The 21,562-nt window shown below is 53.1% G+C and overlaps 1 protein-coding gene across 1 annotated transcript in view; it reads right to left on the bottom strand.

Moving 5' to 3' along the window:
- Positions 1 to 21,562, bottom strand: part of NVL (nuclear VCP like) — a 75,419-nt gene that overhangs the window by 19,994 nt on the left and 33,863 nt on the right. Inside the window, exons 14-18 of the mRNA XM_075595516.1 lie at positions 19,629 to 19,847; positions 19,065 to 19,169; positions 18,376 to 18,438; positions 17,732 to 17,851; positions 11,867 to 11,966 (exon numbers count right to left, since the gene is read on the bottom strand). Coding sequence (XP_075451631.1) covers positions 11,867 to 11,966; positions 17,732 to 17,851; positions 18,376 to 18,438; positions 19,065 to 19,169; positions 19,629 to 19,847 — 607 coding nt within the window. The remainder of the gene's footprint in view (positions 1 to 11,866; positions 11,967 to 17,731; positions 17,852 to 18,375; positions 18,439 to 19,064; positions 19,170 to 19,628; positions 19,848 to 21,562) is intronic.

Raw genomic sequence — 21,562 nt, 5'->3', positions numbered from 1 at the left:
GCCTAACCCGAGCTGTACAGCTTACAGCAAACCCCCAGCACAGATACCCGCTGCTGTACACAGGTCACAGGGCGCCACTGCCTAACCCGAGCTGCACAGCTTACAGCAAACCCCCAGCACAGATACCCGCTGCTGTACACAGGTCACTGTGCGCCGCTGCCTAACCCGAGCTGCACAGCTTACAGCAAACCCCCAGCACAGATACCCGCTGCTATACACAGGTCACTGTGCGCCGCTGCATAACCCGAGCTGCACAGCTTACAGCAAACCCCCAGCTCAGATACCCGCTGCTGTACACAGGTCACTGTGCGCCGCTGCATAACCCGAGCTGCACAGCTTACAGCAAACCCCCAGCACAGATACCCGCTGCTGTACACAGGTCACAGTGCGCCGCTGCCTAACCCGAGCTGCACAGCTTACAGCAAACCCCCAGCACAGATACCCGCTGCTGTACACAGGTCACTGTGCGCCACTGCATAACCCGAGCTGCACAGCTTACAGCAAACCCCCAGCACAGATACCCGCTGCTGTACACAGGTCACTGTGCGCCACTGCATAACCCGAGCTGCACAGCTTACAGCAAACCCCCAGCACAGATACCCGCTGCTGTACACAGGTCACTGTGCGCCGCTGCCTAACCCGAGCTGCACAGCTTACAGCAAACCCCCAGCACAGATACCCGCTGCTGTACACAGGTCACTGTGCGCCGCTGCATAACCCGAGCTGCACAGCTTACAGCAAACCCCCAGCACAGATACCCGCTGCTATACACAGGTCACAGTGCGCCGCTGCCTAACCCGAGCTGTACAGCTTACAGCAAACCCCCAGCACAGATACCCGCTGCTGTACACAGGTCACTGTGCGCCACTGCCTAACCCGAGCTGCACAGCTTACAGCAAACCCCCAGCTCAGATACCCGCTGCTGTACACAGGTCACTGTGCGCCACTGCATAACCCGAGCTGCACAGCTTACAGCAAACCCCCAGCACAGATACCCGCTGCTGTACACAGGTCACTGTGCGCCACTGCCTAACCCGAGCTGCACAGCTTACAGCAAACCCCCAGCTCAGATACCCGCTGCTGTACACAGGTCACTGTGCGCCACTGCCTAACCCGAGCTGTACAGCTTACAGCAAACCCCCAGCACAGATACCCGCTGCTGTACACAGGTCACTGTGCGCCACTGCCTAACCCGAGCTGCACAGCTTACAGCAAACCCCCAGCACAGATACCCGCTGCTGTACACAGGTCACTGTGCGCCACTGCATAACCCGAGCTGTACAGCTTACAGCAAACCCCCAGCACAGATACCCGCTGCTATACACAGGTCACTGTGCGCCGCTGCATAACCCGAGCTGTACAGCTTACAGCAAACCCCCAGCACAGATACCCGCTGCTGTACACAGGTCACAGTGCGCCACTGCCTAACCCGAGCTGCACAGCTTACAGCAAACCCCCAGCTCAGATACCCGCTGCTATACACAGGTCACAGTGCGCCACTGCATCACCCGAGCTGCACAGCTTACAGCAAACCCCCAGCACAGATACCCGCTGCTGTACACAGGTCACTGTGCGCCGCTGCATAACCCGAGCTGTACAGCTTACAGCAAACCCCCAGCACAGATACCCGCTGCTGTACACAGGTCACTGTGCGCCACTGCCTAACCCGAGCTGCACAGCTTACAGCAAACCCCCAGCACAGATACCCGCTGCTGTACACAGGTCACTGTGCGCCACTGCCTAACCCGAGCTGTACAACTTACAGCAAACCCCCAGCACAGATACCCGCTGCTGTACACAGGTCACTGTGCGCCACTGCATCACCCGAGCTGCACAGCTTACAGCAAACCCCCAGCTCAGATACCCGCTGCTGTACACAGGTCACTGTGCGCCGCTGCATAACCCGAGCTGCACAGCTTACAGCAAACCCCCAGCACAGATACCCGCTGCTGTACACAGGTCACTGTGCGCCGCTGCATAACCCGAGCTGTACAGCTTACAGCAAACCCCCAGCACAGATACCCGCTGCTGTACACAGGTCACTGTGCGCCACTGCATAACCCGAGCTGCACAGCTTACAGCAAACCCCCAGCACAGATACCCGCTGCTGTACACAGGTCACTGTGCGCCACTGCCTAACCCGAGCTGCACAGCTTACAGCAAACCCCCAGCACAGATACCCGCTGCTGTACACAGGTCACTGTGCGCCACTGCCTAACCCGAGCTGCACAGCTTACAGCAAACCCCCAGCACAGATACCCGCTGCTGTACACAGGTCACTGTGCGCCACTGCCTAACCCGAGCTGCACAGCTTACAGCAAACACCCAGCACAGATACCCGCTGCTGTACACAGGTCACTGTGCGCCACTGCATAACCCGAGCTGTACAGCTTACAGCAAACCCCCAGCGCAGATACCCGCTGCTGTACACAGGTCACTGTGCGCCACTGCCTAACCCGAGCTGTACAGCTTACAGCAAACCCCCAGCTCAGATACCCGCTGCTGTACACAGGTCACTGTGCGCCACTGCCTAACCCGAGCTGTACAGCTTACAGCAAACCCCCAGCACAGATACCCGCTGCTATACACAGGTCACTGTGCGCCACTGCCTAACCCGAGCTGTACAGCTTACAGCAAACCCCCAGCACAGATACCCGCTGCTGTACACAGGTCACTGTGCGCCACTGCCTAACCCGAGCTGTACAGCTTACAGCAAACCCCCAGCACAGATACCCGCTGCTGTACACAGGTCACTGTGCGCCGCTGCCTAACCCGAGCTGCACAGCTTACAGCAAACCCCCAGCACAGATACTCGCTGCTGTACACAGGTCACTGTGCGCCACTGCCTAACCCGAGCTGTACAGCTTACAGCAAACCCCCAGCACAGATACCCGCTGCTGTACACAGGTCACTGTGCGCCACTGCCTAACCCGAGCTGTACAGCTTACAGCAAACCCCCAGCACAGATACCCGCTGCTATACACAGGTCACTGTGCGCCACTGCCTAACCCGAGCTGCACAGCTTACAGCAAACCCCCAGCACAGATACCCGCTGCTGTACACAGGTCACTGTGCGCCACTGCCTAACCCGAGCTGTACAGCTTACAGCAAACCCCCAGCACAGATACCCGCTGCTGTACACAGGTCACTGTGCGCCACTGCATAACCCGAGCTGTACAGCTTACAGCAAACCCCCAGCGCAGATACCCGCTGCTGTACACAGGTCACTGTGCGCCGCTGCCTAACCCGAGCTGTACAGCTTACAGCAAACCCCCAGCACAGATACCCGCTGCTGTACACAGGTCACTGTGCGCCGCTGCCTAACCCGAGCTGCACAGCTTACAGCAAACCCCCAGCACAGATACCCGCTGCTGTACACAGGTCACTGTGCGCCGCTGCCTAACCCGAGCTGCACAGCTTACAGCAAACCCCCAGCACAGATACCCGCTGCTATACACAGGTCACAGTGCGCCACTGCATCACCCGAGCTGCACAGCTTACAGCAAACCCCCAGCTCAGATACCCGCTGCTGTACACAGGTCACAGTGCGCCACTGCATAACCCGAGCTGCACAGCTTACAGCAAACCCCCAGCACAGATACCCGCTGCTATACACAGGTCACTGTGCGCCACTGCCTAACCCGAGCTGTACAACTTACAGCAAACCCCCAGCACAGATACCCGCTGCTGTACACAGGTCACTGTGCGCCACTGCCTAACCCGAGCTGTACAGCTTACAGCAAACCCCCAGCACAGATACCCGCTGCTATACACAGGTCACTGTGCGCCGCTGCCTAACCCGAGCTGCACAGCTTACAGCAAACCCCCAGCACAGATACCCGCTGCTGTACACAGGTCACTGTGCGCCACTGCCTAACCCGAGCTGTACAACTTACAGCAAACCCCCAGCACAGATACCCGCTGCTGTACACAGGTCACTGTGCGCCGCTGCCTAACCCGAGCTGTACAGCTTACAGCAAACCCCCAGCACAGATACCCGCTGCTGTACACAGGTCACTGTGCGCCACTGCCTAACCCGAGCTGTACAGCTTACAGCAAACCCCCAGCTCAGATACCGGCTGCTGTACACAGGTCACTGTGCGCCACTGCCTAACCCGAGCTGTACCGCTTACAGCAAACCCCCAGCTCAGATACCCGCTGCTGTACACAGGTCACAGTGCGCCACTGCATAACCCGAGCTGTACAGCTTACAGCAAACCCCCAGCACAGATACCCGCTGCTGTACACAGGTCACTGTGCGCCGCTGCCTAACCCGAGCTGTACAGCTTACAGCAAACCCCCAGCACAGATACCCGCTGCTGTACACAGGTCACTGTGCGCCACTGCCTAACCCGAGCTGTACAACTTACAGCAAACCCCCAGCACAGATACCCGCTGCTGTACACAGGTCACTGTGCGCCACTGCCTAACCCGAGCTGTACAGCTTACAGCAAACCCCCAGCACAGATACCCGCTGCTGTACACAGGTCACTGTGCGCCACTGCCTAACCCGAGCTGCACAGCTTACAGCAAACCCCCAGCACAGATACCCGCTGCTGTACACAGGTCACTGTGCGCCACTGCATAACCCGAGCTGTACAGCTTACAGCAAACCCCCAGCACAGATACCCGCTGCTGTACACAGGTCACTGTGCGCCACTGCCTAACCCGAGCTGCACAGCTTACAGCAAACCCCCAGCACAGATACCCGCTGCTGTACACAGGTCACTGTGCGCCACTGCATAACCCGAGCTGTACAGCTTACAGCAAACCCCCAGCTCAGATACCCGCTGCTGTACACAGGTCACTGTGCGCCACTGCATAACCCGAGCTGTACAGCTTACAGCAAACCCCCAGCACAGATACCCGCTGCTGTACACAGGTCACTGTGCGCCACTGCCTAACCCGAGCTGCACAGCTTACAGCAAACCCCCAGCACAGATACCCGCTGCTGTACACAGGTCACTGTGCGCCACTGCCTAACCCGAGCTGCACAGCTTACAGCAAACCCCCAGCACAGATACCCGCTGCTGTACACAGGTCACTGTGCGCCGCTGCCTAACCCGAGCTGCACAGCTTACAGCAAACCCCCAGCACAGATACCCGCTGCTGTACACAGGTCACTGTGCGCCACTGCCTAACCCGAGCTGCACAGCTTACAGCAAACCCCCAGCACAGATACCCGCTGCTGTACACAGGTCACTGTGCGCCGCTGCCTAACCCGAGCTGCACAGCTTACAGCAAACCCCCAGCTCAGATACCCGCTGCTGTACACAGGTCACTGTGCGCCGCTGCCTAACCCGAGCTGTACAGCTTACAGCAAACCCCCAGCTCAGATACCCGCTGCTGTACACAGGTCACTGTGCGCCACTGCATAACCCGAGCTGCACAGCTTACAGCAAACCCCCAGCACAGATACCCGCTGCTGTACACAGGTCACTGTGCGCCACTGCCAAACCCGAGCTGTACAGCTTACAGCAAACCCCCAGCACAGATACCCGCTGCTGTACACAGGTCACTGTGCGCCACTGCCTAACCCGAGCTGTACAGCTTACAGCAAACCCCCAGCACAGATACCCGCTGCTGTACACAGGTCACTGTGCGCCACTGCCTAACCCGAGCTGCACAGCTTACAGCAAACCCCCAGCACAGATACCCGCTGCTGTACACAGGTCACTGTGCGCCGCTGCATAACCCGAGCTGCACAGCTTACAGCAAACCCCCAGCACAGATACCCGCTGCTATACACAGGTCACTGTGCGCCACTGCCTAACCCGAGCTGTACAGCTTACAGCAAACCCCCAGCACAGATACCCGCTGCTGTACACAGGTCACTGTGCGCCGCTGCCTAACCCGAGCTGCACAGCTTACAGCAAACCCCCAGCTCAGATACCCGCTGCTGTACACAGGTCACTGTGCGCCACTGCCTAACCCGAGCTGCACAGCTTACAGCAAACCCCCAGCACAGATACCCGCTGCTGTACACAGGTCACTGTGCGCCACTGCATAACCCGAGCTGCACAGCTTACAGCAAACCCCCAGCACAGATACCCGCTGCTGTACACAGGTCACTGTGCGCCACTGCCTAACCCGAGCTGTACAACTTACAGCAAACCCCCAGCACAGATACCCGCTGCTGTACACAGGTCACTGTGCGCCACTGCCTAACCCGAGCTGCACAGCTTACAGCAAACCCCCAGCACAGATACCCGCTGCTGTACACAGGTCACTGTGCGCCACTGCCTAACCCGAGCTGCACAGCTTACAGCAAACCCCCAGCACAGATACCCGCTGCTGTACACAGGTCACTGTGCGCCACTGCCTAACCCGAGCTGTACAGCTTACAGCAAACCCCCAGCACAGATACCCGCTGCTGTACACAGGTCACTGTGCGCCACTGCCTAACCCGAGCTGCACAGCTTACAGCAAACCCCCAGCACAGATACCCGCTGCTGTACACAGGTCACTGTGCGCCACTGCATAACCCGAGCTGCACAGCTTACAGCAAACCCCCAGCTCAGATACCCGCTGCTGTACACAGGTCACTGTGCGCCACTGCATAACCCGAGCTGCACAGCTTACAGCAAACCCCCAGCACAGATACCCGCTGCTGTACACAGGTCACTGTGCGCCACTGTATAACCCGAGCTGCACAGCTTACAGCAAACCCCCAGCACAGATACTCGCTGCTGTACACAGGTCACTGTGCGCCGCTGCCTAACCCGAGCTGTACAGCTTACAGCAAACCCCCAGCACAGATACCCGCTGCTATACACAGGTCACAGGGCGCCACTGCCTAACCCGAGCTGCACAGCTTACAGCAAACCCCCAGCACAGATACCCGCTGCTGTACACAGGTCACTGTGCGCCACTGCATAACCCGAGCTGTACAGCTTACAGCAAACCCCCAGCACAGATACCCGCTGCTATACACAGGTCACAGGGCGCCACTGCCTAACCCGAGCTGCACAGCTTACAGCAAACCCCCAGCACAGATACCCGCTGCTGTACACAGGTCACTGTGCGCCACTGCATAACCCGAGCTGCACAGCTTACAGCAAACCCCCAGCACAGATACCCGCTGCTGTACACAGGTCACTGTGCGCCGCTGCCTAACCCGAGCTGTACAGCTTACAGCAAACCCCCAGCACAGATACCCGCTGCTATACACAGGTCACAGGGCGCCACTGCCTAACCCGAGCTGCACAGCTTACAGCAAACCCCCAGCACAGATACCCGCTGCTGTACACAGGTCACTGTGCGCCACTGCATAACCCGAGCTGTACAGCTTACAGCAAACCCCCAGCACAGATACCCGCTGCTGTACACAGGTCACTGTGCGCCACTGCATAACCCGAGCTGCACAGCTTACAGCAAACCCCCAGCTCAGATACCCGCTGCTGTACACAGGTCACTGTGCGCCACTGCATAACCCGAGCTGTACAGCTTACAGCAAACCCCCAGCACAGATACCCGCTGCTGTACACAGGTCACTGTGCGCCGCTGCCTAACCCGAGCTGCACAGCTTACAGCAAACCCCCAGCACAGATACCCGCTGCTGTACACAGGTCACTGTGCGCCACTGCCTAACCCGAGCTGTACAGCTTACAGCAAACCCCCAGCACAGATACCCGCTGCTATACACAGGTCACAGTGCGCCGCTGCCTAACCTGAGCTGCACAGCTTACAGCAAACCCCCAGCTCAGATACCCGCTGCTGTACACAGGTCACTGTGCGCCGCTGCCTAACCCGAGCTGCACAGCTTACAGCAAACCCCCAGCACAGATACCCGCTGCTGTACACAGGTCACTGTGCGCCGCTGCCTAACCCGAGCTGTACAGCTTACAGCAAACCCCCAGCACAGATACCCGCTGCTGTACACAGGTCACTGTGCGCCACTGCATAACCCGAGCTGTACAGCTTACAGCAAACCCCCAGCACAGATACCCGCTGCTGTACACAGGTCACTGTGCGCCACTGCCTAACCCGAGCTGCACAGCTTACAGCAAACCCCCAGCACAGATACCCGCTGCTATACACAGGTCACTGTGCGCCACTGCCTAACCCGAGCTGCACAGCTTACAGCAAACCCCCAGCACAGATACCCGCTGCTGTACACAGGTCACTGTGCGCCACTGCCTAACCCGAGCTGTACAGCTTACAGCAAACCCCCAGCACAGATACCCGCTGCTATACACAGGTCACAGTGCGCCGCTGCCTAACCTGAGCTGCACAGCTTACAGCAAACCCCCAGCTCAGATACCCGCTGCTGTACACAGGTCACTGTGCGCCGCTGCCTAACCCGAGCTGTACAGCTTACAGCAAACCCCCAGCACAGATACCCGCTGCTGTACACAGGTCACTGTGCGCCGCTGCATAACCCGAGCTGTACAGCTTACAGCAAACCCCCAGCACAGATACCCGCTGCTGTACACAGGTCACTGTGCGCCGCTGCATAACCCGAGCTGTACAGCTTACAGCAAACCCCCAGCACAGATACCCGCTGCTGTACACAGGTCACTGTGCGCCGCTGCATAACCCGAGCTGTACAGCTTACAGCAAACCCCCAGCACAGATACCCGCTGCTGTACACAGGTCACTGTGCGCCGCTGCCTAACCCGAGCTGTACCGCTTACAGCAAACCCCCAGCTCAGATACCCGCTGCTGTACACAGGTCACTGTGCGCCACTGCCTAACCCGAGCTGCACAGCTTACAGCAAACCCCCAGCACAGATACCCGCTGCTGTACACAGGTCACTGTGCGCAACTGCATAACCCGAGCTGCACAGCTTACAGCAAACCCCCAGCTCAGATACCCGCTGCTGTACACAGGTCACTGTGCGCCGCTGCATAACCCGAGCTGTACAGCTTACAGCAAACCCCCAGCACAGATACCCGCTGCTGTACACAGGTCACTGTGCGCCACTGCATAACCCGAGCTGTACAGCTTACAGCAAACCCCCAGCACAGATACCCGCTGCTGTACACAGGTCACTGTGCGCCGCTGCATAACCCGAGCTGCACAGCTTACAGCAAACCCCCAGCACAGATACCCGCTGCTATACACAGGTCACTGTGCGCCACTGCCTAACCCGAGCTGTACAGCTTACAGCAAACCCCCAGCACAGATACCCGCTGCTGTACACAGGTCACTGTGCGCCGCTGCATAACCCGAGCTGTACAACTTACAGCAAACCCCCAGCACAGATACCCGCTGCTGTACACAGGTCACTGTGCGCCACTGCATAACCCGAGCTGTACAGCTTACAGCAAACCCCCAGCACAGATACCCGCTGCTATACACAGGTCACAGTGCGCCACTGCATAACCCGAGCTGCACAGCTTACAGCAAACCCCCAGCACAGATACCCGCTGCTGTACACAGGTCACTGTGCGCCGCTGCCTAACCCGAGCTGCACAGCTTACAGCAAACCCCCAGCACAGATACCCGCTGCTGTACACAGGTCACTGTGCGCCACTGCCTAACCCGAGCTGCACAGCTTACAGCAAACCCCCAGCACAGATACCCGCTGCTGTACACAGGTCACTGTGCGCCACTGCCTAACCCGAGCTGCACAGCTTACAGCAAACCCCCAGCACAGATACCCGCTGCTGTACACAGGTCACAGTGCGCCGCTGCCTAACCCGAGCTGTACCGCTTACAGCAAACCCCCAGCACAGATACCCGCTGCTGTACACAGGTCACTGTGCGCCACTGCATAACCCGAGCTGTACAGCTTACAGCAAACCCCCAGCACAGATACCCGCTGCTGTACACAGGTCACTGTGCGCCACTGCATAACCCGAGCTGTACAGCTTACAGCAAACCCCCAGCACAGATACCCGCTGCTGTACACAGGTCACTGTGCGCCACTGCCTAACCCGAGCTGTACCGCTTACAGCAAACCCCCAGCACAGATACCCGCTGCTGTACACAGGTCACTGTGCGCCACTGCATAACCCGAGCTGCACAGCTTACAGCAAACCCCCAGCACAGATACCCGCTGCTGTACACAGGTCACTGTGCGCCACTGCATAACCCGAGCTGTACAGCTTACAGCAAACCCCCAGCACAGATACCCGCTGCTGTACACAGGTCACTGTGCGCCGCTGCCTAACCCAAGCTGTACAGCTTACAGCAAACCCCCAGCACAGATACCCGCTGCTGTACACAGGTCACTGTGCGCCACTGCATAACCCGAGCTGTACAGCTTACAGCAAACCCCCAGCACAGATACCCGCTGCTATACACAGGTCACTGTGCGCCGCTGCATCACCCGAGCTGCACAGCTTACAGCAAACCCCCAGCACAGATACCCGCTGCTGTACACAGGTCACTGTGCGCCGCTGCCTAACCCGAGCTGCACAGCTTACAGCAAACCCCCAGCACAGATACCCGCTGCTATACACAGGTCACTGTGCGCCGCTGCATAACCCGAGCTGCACAGCTTACAGCAAACCCCCAGCACAGATACTCGCTGCTGCAAACCCGCCTTTTCTAATCAGCGCTCCCAAAGTAGTCTGCAATGCACAGTCATTTAACCTTACTCCACGAGCCAGGGGCTTACACTGGGACTGAAGCCGGATATAAAGGCCCTGGATGCAGTGACGTATGCCAGAGCACAGCCAGCTCCGTGCCCCTTTATATCCCCAGGAATGTTACTGTAAAGGTGCAGTCCCACTAAATATATATCGCAGTTGCAATAAGGCGAGAGCCTCATCCATGTAACACCTTCTCCACACAGAACTTTATGGAGCTAGACCGCGGTTCCCAACGTTACTTTGTTGTGTACCATCCTAGTGAAAGAATAACACCTTCCGTAACCCCAATTGTTTACTACGTGTGTCTATACTTATTTAGCATCTTCAAAAACAACCAAATACCAACAGTATATCTGCATCTACTTTATCACCAGTTACTTTCATCTAAAAAACACCGTTACAGTGAATATTATGTTTTCCCCTTTGGTATTTAATAGGCGCAGCAAGCAGCGAGTATGAAGTACCACTCTGTGGGGACATTGTGGACCATTCGGATTCTCCGATCAAAAGGGCACGAAAAGATCTCTTCAAGCAACAGCTACCAGCGGCTTTAAACTGTGGCCCCTGGGACACCAGTGAGCCCTAAAAATGTTAAAGGTGGTCCCTGCAGCCCTTTCAAGTTCATAGGATATGGATCCCTCCTGCAGCGTCTCTAGAACTTCCAGGTTATCATTACCGAAGGCTTAGCTCTAGGTCCACTGCGTATAATGTATAAGTGACTTAACCCTGTGAGGGCAGGAGTGCTGTGCCCACACTCTCAATCATGTGACCGCTCCCCGGCACAAAAGAGGAGCACCCCCCTCCCGTCCGCCATCATTGCAGATATGGACGTGATCACCATAAAGAATTAGGGTGTGTGATTACGTAGCTGTGTCTTGGGACAAAAAAAACGACATAAACATATTATATTAAACACCGGGACAAGGCTCTTCGGACTGTATATTAGGAAGATGTAAGCAATATCTATTCTGTATTCATAGAAAGGCCGATAAGTCTCCTAAAATAAATCCCCTTTTCATTAATAAGCAGTGGTCCTGTGGGTGTGAAAATAATGCGCACCCGCTGTTACCATCACACCGACTACTGACGATGGTTCCTCCAAACCTTATTATTTGTAATTACGTGGCGCCAACATAGTTCGCAGCGCAGTATATCTTGGGGGCAAGGACAAAACATAATACATGCAGCTTAAAACAATGAAACAAAAATTGGTAATGGAGGTCCCTGCTCCGGGAAGCTTACAATCTAATGCTAATTATTATTTAAGTAATCCGTGACACGGAAAAGGCACTGTATCTGTATTCTATGCAATGGAATTGCTCACCTGGACGATTGGTTGCTGCCATGATGAACACCTGACGACGGGTTTCTAGTCCGTCCATCTCCGTCAGCAGCTGGTTTACTACTCGCACGCTGGCGCCCGACTAGAAGGTAAGAGGGAAGCCCATTAAGTTTAGAACAGACAATGAGGGGGGGGAGGGTTGGAAGGGAGTGGTTAACTTGGACCCTTATTACCAAGTGTATCTTCCACCGGCGACATGAGACACTATAATGAACACGAAGAGCATCAGCTGACTTTTTACACCGACCCGCGTTTCACAGCGACATGAGCAGCTTCATCAGGTTTCCGTGCACCACATTTAGGGGTTATGCTATAACAGCCAAAAGCAGCTGATCGGGATGTTTTTGACCAAAATGCCACATTGACTTCAATAGTGAGTTTTGGTTGAAAATTGATTTATTGGCGATAAGCCCCTTAGCCTTACATAACTAACCCGTTATCAATCACATAATATCCCCCCCAAAAACATACATTTTACAAATCATTTTATACTGCAACCATGGAGATAAAACAAAAATAATAGAAATTAAGTTCTTAGTTCAGTCCCTCTAGGTTTTTTTATACCCGATTTATATATCCATTTTGTTTCGGCTATTAACCTTTTATCTGAATTGCATACCATTACATTTGTATGTAATCTGTCTAACCCCGTAAAACTAAAGCATTCTGTTTTTTAACCCTTCTTATTTTTAAAATGTCGGCAACTGTAGACAGCATGTTACCATCCGTCACTCTATTGCTCAAACTAACAGATCCTCATTCTCTCCCATCTCGACTACTGTAACCTTCTGCAATCCTGCCTCTCACCTGTCTCCCCTACAATCTATATCCTAAACGCTGCTGCTAGAATTGCTTTACTCTCTCCTAAATCTGTCTCAGAGTCTCTCCCGCTGAAATCCCTCTCCTGGCTTCCTTCTTAATCTTATATTATTTTCAAAATTCTCTTTTAAAGGCCCTTCTTACATGTCACCCCTAATTTCTCGCTATACACCAGTCTGACTTGTGTTCTGCTCAATGATGTCTTCTGTCTACCCTTTTGTATCTAAAGCCCTCCTGCCTAAATTGTCAGAATGCCTACATATGTATGAAGTGCTTATCACCATTATGTCACGTGTGCTACTGCTGTAATGTGCTATGTACATGGATGGCGCGATAGTATATAAAGATATACATACACACATTATATATATATATTATATATATAATATATATATCTATATAATATATATATATATATATAACATATATATATATATATATATATAGATATATATAGTGGTTGACAAATCACCAAAAAATCTACTCGCCACACAAAAAAATCTACTGGCCACCTAGTACCAAACGTGTGCTGCTTGGGCCAATATTTACTCGCCCGGGGGTTAAATCCACTCGCCCGGGGCGAGCAAATGTATAGGTTTGTCGAACACTGTATATATATATATATTGAATAGAATTTCCATTCTTTTGTCACTGTTGAAGCCTCCGAACAGCGAAACGCGTGTTGGTTTAGCGAACCAGTCGATGCTTCTTGTAGCCATTATGGCATCTCATAGCGCATGTGGACTAACTTTTATAACTAAAAAAGCAGATAGCTGTACCAAAGGAACGCTACACGTTTCCGCTGGTGAGGAAATGTTTAGGTACAGTTGCAAGTTAATATATAAGCATTCAGTATGTGGGATGTACAGAAGAAGCCAATAACACAAAATATCAGCGTTTCCATAGGATGTAATGGCAGTAATCACGCAGAATATCCCACCGTGACGGGCCCTCGTCCACCATCCAAGAGAGAAGGGCAAAATCAATATAGCGAGCGCGCAGAATACAGGTTTTCCTTCTATGTGCAGTCCCTAGCTGAGCACATGGTCATCAGTGCACATCTCAACCCGTGCCTCCGCCTGGCATCCCCATCTCTAAAGCAGCTTCCTACGGACAAAGTATGATGGGATCTCAGTTCCCTCGGATCCTGATCTTACACGGGACACCTCTAAGGCTTGGTCCCCGCTGGCTGCTGCCGCCTCTCTGAGGGTCCAGGGCGGCCGCCGCGCTGCGAGTTTTTCAGGCATACATGAAAATTGTGATCAGCTCTAGCGACGGAGTGCTAGGCCACGCCCCCCCCGGCGGTTTAGCCAATGAGGGCGAACCTGCCCGATGACGTGATGGCTGCGCCCCCGTCATTCACGTCACCCCCCTGTCTTTTCCCCTGCAGCTCTCTGCAGACCGGGGAACTCGGCTGCACGTGGCCCCAGCCCGGTAGACGCGAGTGCAGCGCAGGCACTGGAGCCGTAGCCCAAGTAGCTAACAGAAGTGGTACGTTTAATAGCTTAAAAGTAGGTGATTGAACCTTTAAAATATATATATATTTTGACTAAAGGACATTTTTGAAGGAATGTTTCCATGGTAACCAAATGCTTTGAATTTGAAAAACAATCTTGAATCTGGTTCGTGGTAATACTGCCGGGCAGTGTATATTGCTGTGGCGGGGTAAGGGTTACATTGTGCAGGTAACGGCTCCCCTGCGGTATTCTTTGCAGGTAAAGCCATTATTAGGCCACCGTTGTCAGAGAAGCTTAGAAATGCAGAGGACCTGGCGAATCGAAAAAGGTTCTCGCCGCAATCAAATAGGTATTTACTTCCACGGTCATTAACTACAACAATGTGGAATTGGCCATTCAAATGATTAAACAAAGGTAACAAGGCATTGGGTGTGGTATTCCGTTTGCCATTTACTGTAACTGCATTGTAGCTCTAGTGCACGTTGCTTAGTGGGGATTCCCAAAGCAGCCAACAAGGAAGAACAAACTGCAGCTTAATCATGCCATGTAACAGTGTATTCTCACTGTCTGGCAGCGGTACGGAGACGCACGGCTGCGGGTATTTTTTTTAATTACATTTTTGATCTGTAAATAGGACGTCAAAGTCAACAATATGCACAAGAGGAGCATTGTTTGCATTTCCCATGTTACAGGCTGCACGTAAACCCGCCAAGAACAAGACGTAAACCTTCGGGAGCACAACCGCAGGGTCAGGGCAGCCGAAATGTTACATTACTCCGCCAGAAACGGCCGTTGGGAGTTTGTTCTTTGTTGGCAGCCCTAGCAACGGTATCGTGGGTTATATTGCAATAATTGAGTACAATTGAGGGGGAGATAGACGGTATACAGATGGGTTTCAGACCAGGGTTTCACCCTCGCCAGGCCATGTTTTAAGGGTAACCAATGAAATCACACGGAAGTGCAAAGGTGTGTGCGATATTTTGCCACACCTGTAGACCACGGGCGGGCCGGCCACGCCAGTCCTCACGGGCCACCAACAAGTCATGTTCTCAGGATGTTCCTGCTTCAGCACAGGTGGCTCAAAGACTGAGCCACTGATTGTGCCCCCTGTGCTGAAGCAGGGACAGTCTGAAAACAAGACCTGCCGGTGGCCCTTGGGGACTGGAGTTGGCTGCCCCTGCGGCAGACCATTTGTGGTACAGGAAGGTATGTTACGTGGTTATGTCGCTGGCGCACTGCCACACGTGGCTGGTTAATCGTGTGACTATTATACGTGTCACGCCTTTTTGCCAGAAACGTTGCAAAGCTTCGCAGCATGCAGTCCCAGCCAGAGAGGCCCGTCTCTCACCCCTTCCCTCCCAGAGAGGCCCGCCTCTCACCCCTTCCCTCCCAGAGAGGCCCGCCTCTCACCCCTTCCCTCCCAGAGAGGCCCGCCTCTCACCCCTTCCCTCCCAGAGAGGCCCGCCTCTCACCCCTTCCCTCCCAGAGAGGCCCGTCTCACCCCTTCCCTCCCAGAGAGGCCCGCCTCTCACCCCTTCCCTCCCAGAGAGGCCCGCCTCTCACCCCTTCCCTCCCAGAGAGGCCCGCCTCTCACCCCTTCCCTCCCAGAGAGGCCCACCTCTCACCCCTTCCCTCCCAGAGAGGCCCGCCTCTCACCCCTTCCCTTCCAGAGAGGCCCGCCTCTCACCCCTTCCCTCCCAGAGAGGCCCGCCTCTCATCCCCTTCCCTGCCAGAGAGGCCCGCCTCTCATCCCCTTCCCTCCCAGAGAGGCCCGCCTCTCATCCCCTTCCCTCCCAGAGAGGCCCGCCTCTCATCCCCTTCCCTCCCAGAGAGGCCCGCCTCTCATCCCCTTCCCTCCCAGAGAGGCCCGCCTCTCATCCCCTTCCCTCCCAGAGAGGCCCGCCTCTCATCCCCTTCCCTCCCAGAGAGGCCCGCCTCTCATCCCCTTCCCTCCCAGAGAGGCCCGCTTCTCATCCCCTTCCCTCCCAGAGAGGCTCGTCTCTCATCATCTTCCCTCCCAGAGAGGCCCGCCTCTCACCCCTTCCCTCCCAGAGAGGCCCGCCTCTCACCCCTTCCCTCCCAGAGAGGCCCGCCTCTCATCCTCTTCCCTCCCAGAGAGGCTCGTCTCTCATCATCTTCCCTCCCAGAGAGGCCCGCCTCTCATCCCCTTCCCTCCCAGAGAGGCCCGCCTCTCACCCCTTCCCTCCCAGAGAGGCCCGTCTCTCACCCCTTCCCTCCCAGAGAGGCCCGCCTCTCACCCCTTCCCTCCCAGAGAGGCCCGCCTCTCATCCCCTTCCCTCCCAGAGAGGCCCGCTTCTCATCCCCTTCCCTCCCAGAGAGGCCCGCCTCTCATCCCCTTCCCTCCCAGAGAGGCCCGCCTCTCACCCCTTTCCCTCCCAGAGAGGCCCGCCTCTCACCCCTTCCCTGCCAGAGAGGCCCGCCTCTCACCCCTTCCCTCCCAGAGAGGCCCGCCTCTCATCCCCTTCCCTCCCAGAGAGGCCCGCCTCTCATCCCCTTCCCTCCCAGAGAGGCCCGCCTCTCATCCCCTTCCCTCCCAGAGAGGCCCGCCTCTCACCCCTTCCCTCACAGAGAGGCCCGCCTCTCACCCCATCCCTCCCAGAGAGGCCTGCCTCTCACCCCTTCCCTGGCAGCACGTGAGTGAGGTATGCAATATTCTATGCCGCCCAGAGAGGGGCGCGATGCGGCCCGGGGGACTTCCTGCTCCTGCTAATCTCATACTAGTCGCTCAGGCAGCGAAGTGCAGGTTTCCCACTAACACGTACTTGTAAGTTAAGGCAATGAGATTGCAGAGAGTATGGCGAGATGTCAGCAACGCTCGCATGGTTATAAATGTCACGCCTGTAAATACCTCTAATATTACACCAAGTTTGAGAGGGATATTGCTGCTTCAAGGCGAACGTAGCAAGAAAACTATTTACCAATGTACTCTTTTTACCATTTAAATGCAACGCGTACGTCTAGATCTCTAGCGGCAGGTCTAATTCTAATGTTATGTTGAAGCAGAGCGAGGCCTGGATGGCAGCCATGTGCATTTCCAAAAAAAGGGGGCCGACACGTAAGAAAGGGTAGATCTCAGGAACTGGGGGGGGTCTCTGTCAGACCCCCAAGTCTGCAAAGAATAAAGATTAAAAAAAAATTCAATAAAACAGGGATTTCTGCTTTAATTATTGTCCTGCACTTTGACATTGTTTGACCAAGTAATGGCATCAGAATAACATTACACGAAACAATAAAGAAATGTAGTGGTAATTAATCATTTGCCTGCCCAAGTTCCTCACAGAAGGGCTTAAACAATGACAAGTTACCATGGAAACATTAAAAGTTGACAAATACTTTAAAAACAAATTAATATATATTTTTTTTAAAGACAGCAGCCGGCTACTTTTAACCCATTAGCCAGGTCCATGCCGTTAGCTCACTTTTGTCCTACAAGTCCTTTAATGAGCCAGGGAGACAAACCCCAGGTTCTTGCCCCATGGTGGTCGTCACAGATGGAGGATATTAAAGCAGGATTGCATGAAGTACACAGGCCCCGCCCCCCGCGACCTACCTCATGCCCAGACCTGCGAGGACACAACGCGTCAATCTCGTCAAAGAATATAACGCAGGGGAAGGAGTTACTGGCTCTCTGGAAAACCTGGCGCACGGCGCGCTCGCTCTCACCGACGTACTGAAACAGAACATGATGGCGTTACTCGCTACCAACTACACCCCCCCACACCCCACTACCCCCCCCCCCCACATCACAGGGCCGGAGGGATATGTTCAGTGGCTGATGGGGGCATCGTGGAGGCCTAGATTATATAAATCAAACATTGTTCTACATTATGTGTGTAAATTTATATTTATTGGTGTGTGTGTGAATATATAAATATATATATTATGCACACACCTGTATGTATGAATACATACACACAAGTATGAGTACAGTGTGTTATATAACAAAATGGAGTCTTGCTTGAGCATGTGGTGCAGTTTAAACAAGATGGGAGACCTTCACCATCCCAATTTAGATAAGAAAAAGCTTTAAGTTGAGGGAATTTAACAAAAAAAATATATAAATATATAACGTCAAACACAACACAAGACCCCTATATCTCATCACGCGTGTTTTATATCATGTAACCAGCGACTCTCATATATTCAGTCTCTGTGGAACTTGCCCCTTTATTAGAAAACCAAAAAATAACTCGCCATATTCAGCAGCTCGGGGCCCTTCACGGAGATGAAATTGAGTCCCGATTCATTTGCCACCGCCTACAGCACAGAGAATAAAACACAGCCAGTAGAAACGAAGCCTTCTCACAAAGGTTTATTTACTCGCCTGCCGTGGACCTCATGCCACGTAACCACATCCTGCAGACACGGCCGGAGCAGCAGCAGGTGATGTCGCACAAGTGGGACAAGTTTGTCTTGTGTGTGTGTGTAAAAGGTGTTCTTTCCTCAAAGAGACATTACTAACACAAGAACCAGCGCACACAAAATAAACACACAGGGGGGGGATGAGCCGACGAGGAAAACGCCTGCAGTTTGAATCAAAAACTATTAAAGAAAAAGTGAAATATGAAAAAAATTAAAAATATAATAATATATATTTTTTTTTCTTCTTCATATTGAATACATATATATTGTATTAAATATGAAAAAAATTATATATATATTTTTTCCCATAATACACACACACACACACACACACACACACACACACACACACACACACACACACACACACACACACACACACACACACACACACACCAGCAATTTACTAATTAAAAAATAAAAATAATTAAAAAAAAAAAACCCAGCATCAACTAATAAATAGAAAAATGGGACTATCCCGGTAAGATTTCCCCATTAACATTTGGACATTGCTCTCCTACCTTTGCCAGTAACGTCTTGCCGCAGCCCGGGGGTCCCGCCAGCAACACTCCAGCTGGAGCCATCAGGCCCAGAGCTTTAAACTGCTCCGGGTTCCTCACAGGCGCCTTAAAGACAAGCGACAAAACCGTGAGACGGACCGCGGACACCTTCACACGTAGGACGTGGGCTCTGCCGATCCGATACCAGCTCCAAAGTACCGAGCCCCGAGGCGAGAGTCATTACCCGCAGCGCTGATAAACTGGGCGGCAGAGGGTGGGAGATTACAGGGTGGGAGCCCGGCCTTCCCGGGGCTCAACCGCGTTCTGGTCACTGCTGGAAACCCCCAGGTCATTCCTGGGGGGTTTAAACGCCGCCCGTCACACAGGCCAAGAGGAAGAGGATGACGTTGCGTCTCCGTGTTGGCCACGGAAGATTGAAACCACCATTATTTGCCTAGGATCCCCCGCACGTAACTCCGGAAACCCGACTGGAGCTGAAGATAGGGGCTTCCCAGGGTCCCCTTTCTCCTGAACGTGGGGGGAAGGTAGGTCAGGGCTTCGGCCTGCACATATTTACACTCTTACCAGTATGGCCATGGTGAGCTCCTCGCGGATTTCCTCCAGCGCTCCTATGTCGGCCCAGGTCACATCGGGGACGGTGGCGAATCCTTCTCTCTTGGCAGAAGGCTGGACACAGGGAAGCGCCGCCAGGAAATCGCCCATCTCAATGCAGAGTTTCTGCAGCTGCTCCTCTCGCAAGGGGGTCTTCTCCTTCAGCAGCTCCAGCAACTGGCGCAGCTCACCCTGAATATGCAGGGGAGACAGCACCTTCAGGGGAAACCGGGACTAGGTGCAGGGGGTGCCATCTGCACCCTCACTGTCCCACTGCTGCTGGGTGGCAGCAGCCCTTTACAGCCCCGGTGGGCAACAGGGGGCCTGCAGGGACTTGCCCTGCGGCCCCCAACCTGCTCGCTCTCCCTCCGCCTCTCGCTTCCAAATTGGGTTGTCGCATGTGCGTGCCAGCGCGGGGCCACACGGAGAACTGGGAATGACAGGGAGCGACTGAGCAGCAGAGAGAGAGGGAGGAGAGAGAGTGATATAATCTCTCTTATCGCTGGATCTAAGGACATTCATGCGTGCCGTGTAACTGTTTAGCCATGTCGCTGGTGACGGCATTAGATTAACTTTATGAAGAATAAATGAATAAAGGGCAGCTGGCAATTTACCTTTACCTAGGAAAATATACTTGAAAGAAACCCTCCCGGGCTTTAGGTTACTCCGGAAATATGTAAGACGTTCCATTATAACGTACTCTTCATCTAGTTTTTTCCTGCTCGTTGATTTATTAATTTATTTTTTTAAACCATTGTGTTCCTAAAAAAAAAACAAGCCCAAAACCTACATTAATATGGCTGCTAATCCCCTTTCATTTACAGACATTAGGAGGCCTCAAAGAACCTTAACTGAGAAGACTCTCTCATAATATCCTTTTGTAGTCTGCATTGAAAGCATCTCTGTGCTGCCTGCGTGCGTAGTGAACGAGAGAATAAACAGCAGGAGTTGCCGTGAGAACAATCTACTGCAGGCTTTGGGCCTTTAAAAAATGTTGTTTTTTTTTTAAAGTAAACAGCTAAGAAAGATATATATATATATATAGAGAGATATATATATATATATAAAACTGGTTAATCTGCTTTAAAGAGAATTACATGGATTTCACTTTCAGAATAGGGTATATTGAGGAACGGGACTGCGTTTACTAACATGTCCCGGCCTGTAGTTCCCTCTCTACATGCTGATGTCGCTAGAATTACTGTCCCAGGAGCAGCACGTTGAAAAGCAAAACGCTGTGTGGGGGCAGTAAAACTGCGGCTGCTGGGGGGGGGGGGGGAGGGAGAGGATGATTTCAAGCCTAAATATTAATTATGCTATATTGTCTATATATAATATGTAACTAGTTAAAATAAGTAATTTAATATTAAGTTAGAAATTATATTGGAAAATGATTAACTGCCACTGCAAAGATAAGAAGATACATTAGTCTGAAGATAGACAGGTGTATAAATGTTTGTCTGCTTAGTTGCAAGAGTTTGGATTCAAAGGTTAATTTAATGGTAGAAAGACCATACAATAGAGATGGGTCTTAGAAGATAAGGAACACACGATTAACTGTAGTTACTTAGTGACAGAATAAAGAAGCATCTTCTAAATCTGTAAATATTGCTGAATGAAGGAACATTGGTTTAAACACTGATGATTGACGAAGAACATTTTGGGCTGACACGGAGAAAAAACGGTGATTTCTTTTAGCCAGTCTAAACATAGCAAATGTATAAAGATTGCATTTAGATTTATAGAATTCAGAATCCTTCAGCTAAGAACAAGCAAGCCAACGATTCTCCACTCCTAACAGAATTCTATGCGCCTGGATGGCGTAAGCGACTGAAATGATGCGGTGACAGATGTTTTCTATCATCTCTGAATAAATTGAGAAAAGAACAGGTCCCTGGACTATTTGC

This window comes from Ascaphus truei, chromosome 4, assembly GCF_040206685.1.
Source record: "Ascaphus truei isolate aAscTru1 chromosome 4, aAscTru1.hap1, whole genome shotgun sequence".
In the NCBI taxonomy this organism is placed as follows: Eukaryota; Metazoa; Chordata; class Amphibia; order Anura; family Ascaphidae; genus Ascaphus; species Ascaphus truei.
The sequence above is the reverse complement of the archived record's forward strand: the minus strand, read 5'-3'. Positions and strand labels throughout refer to the sequence as shown.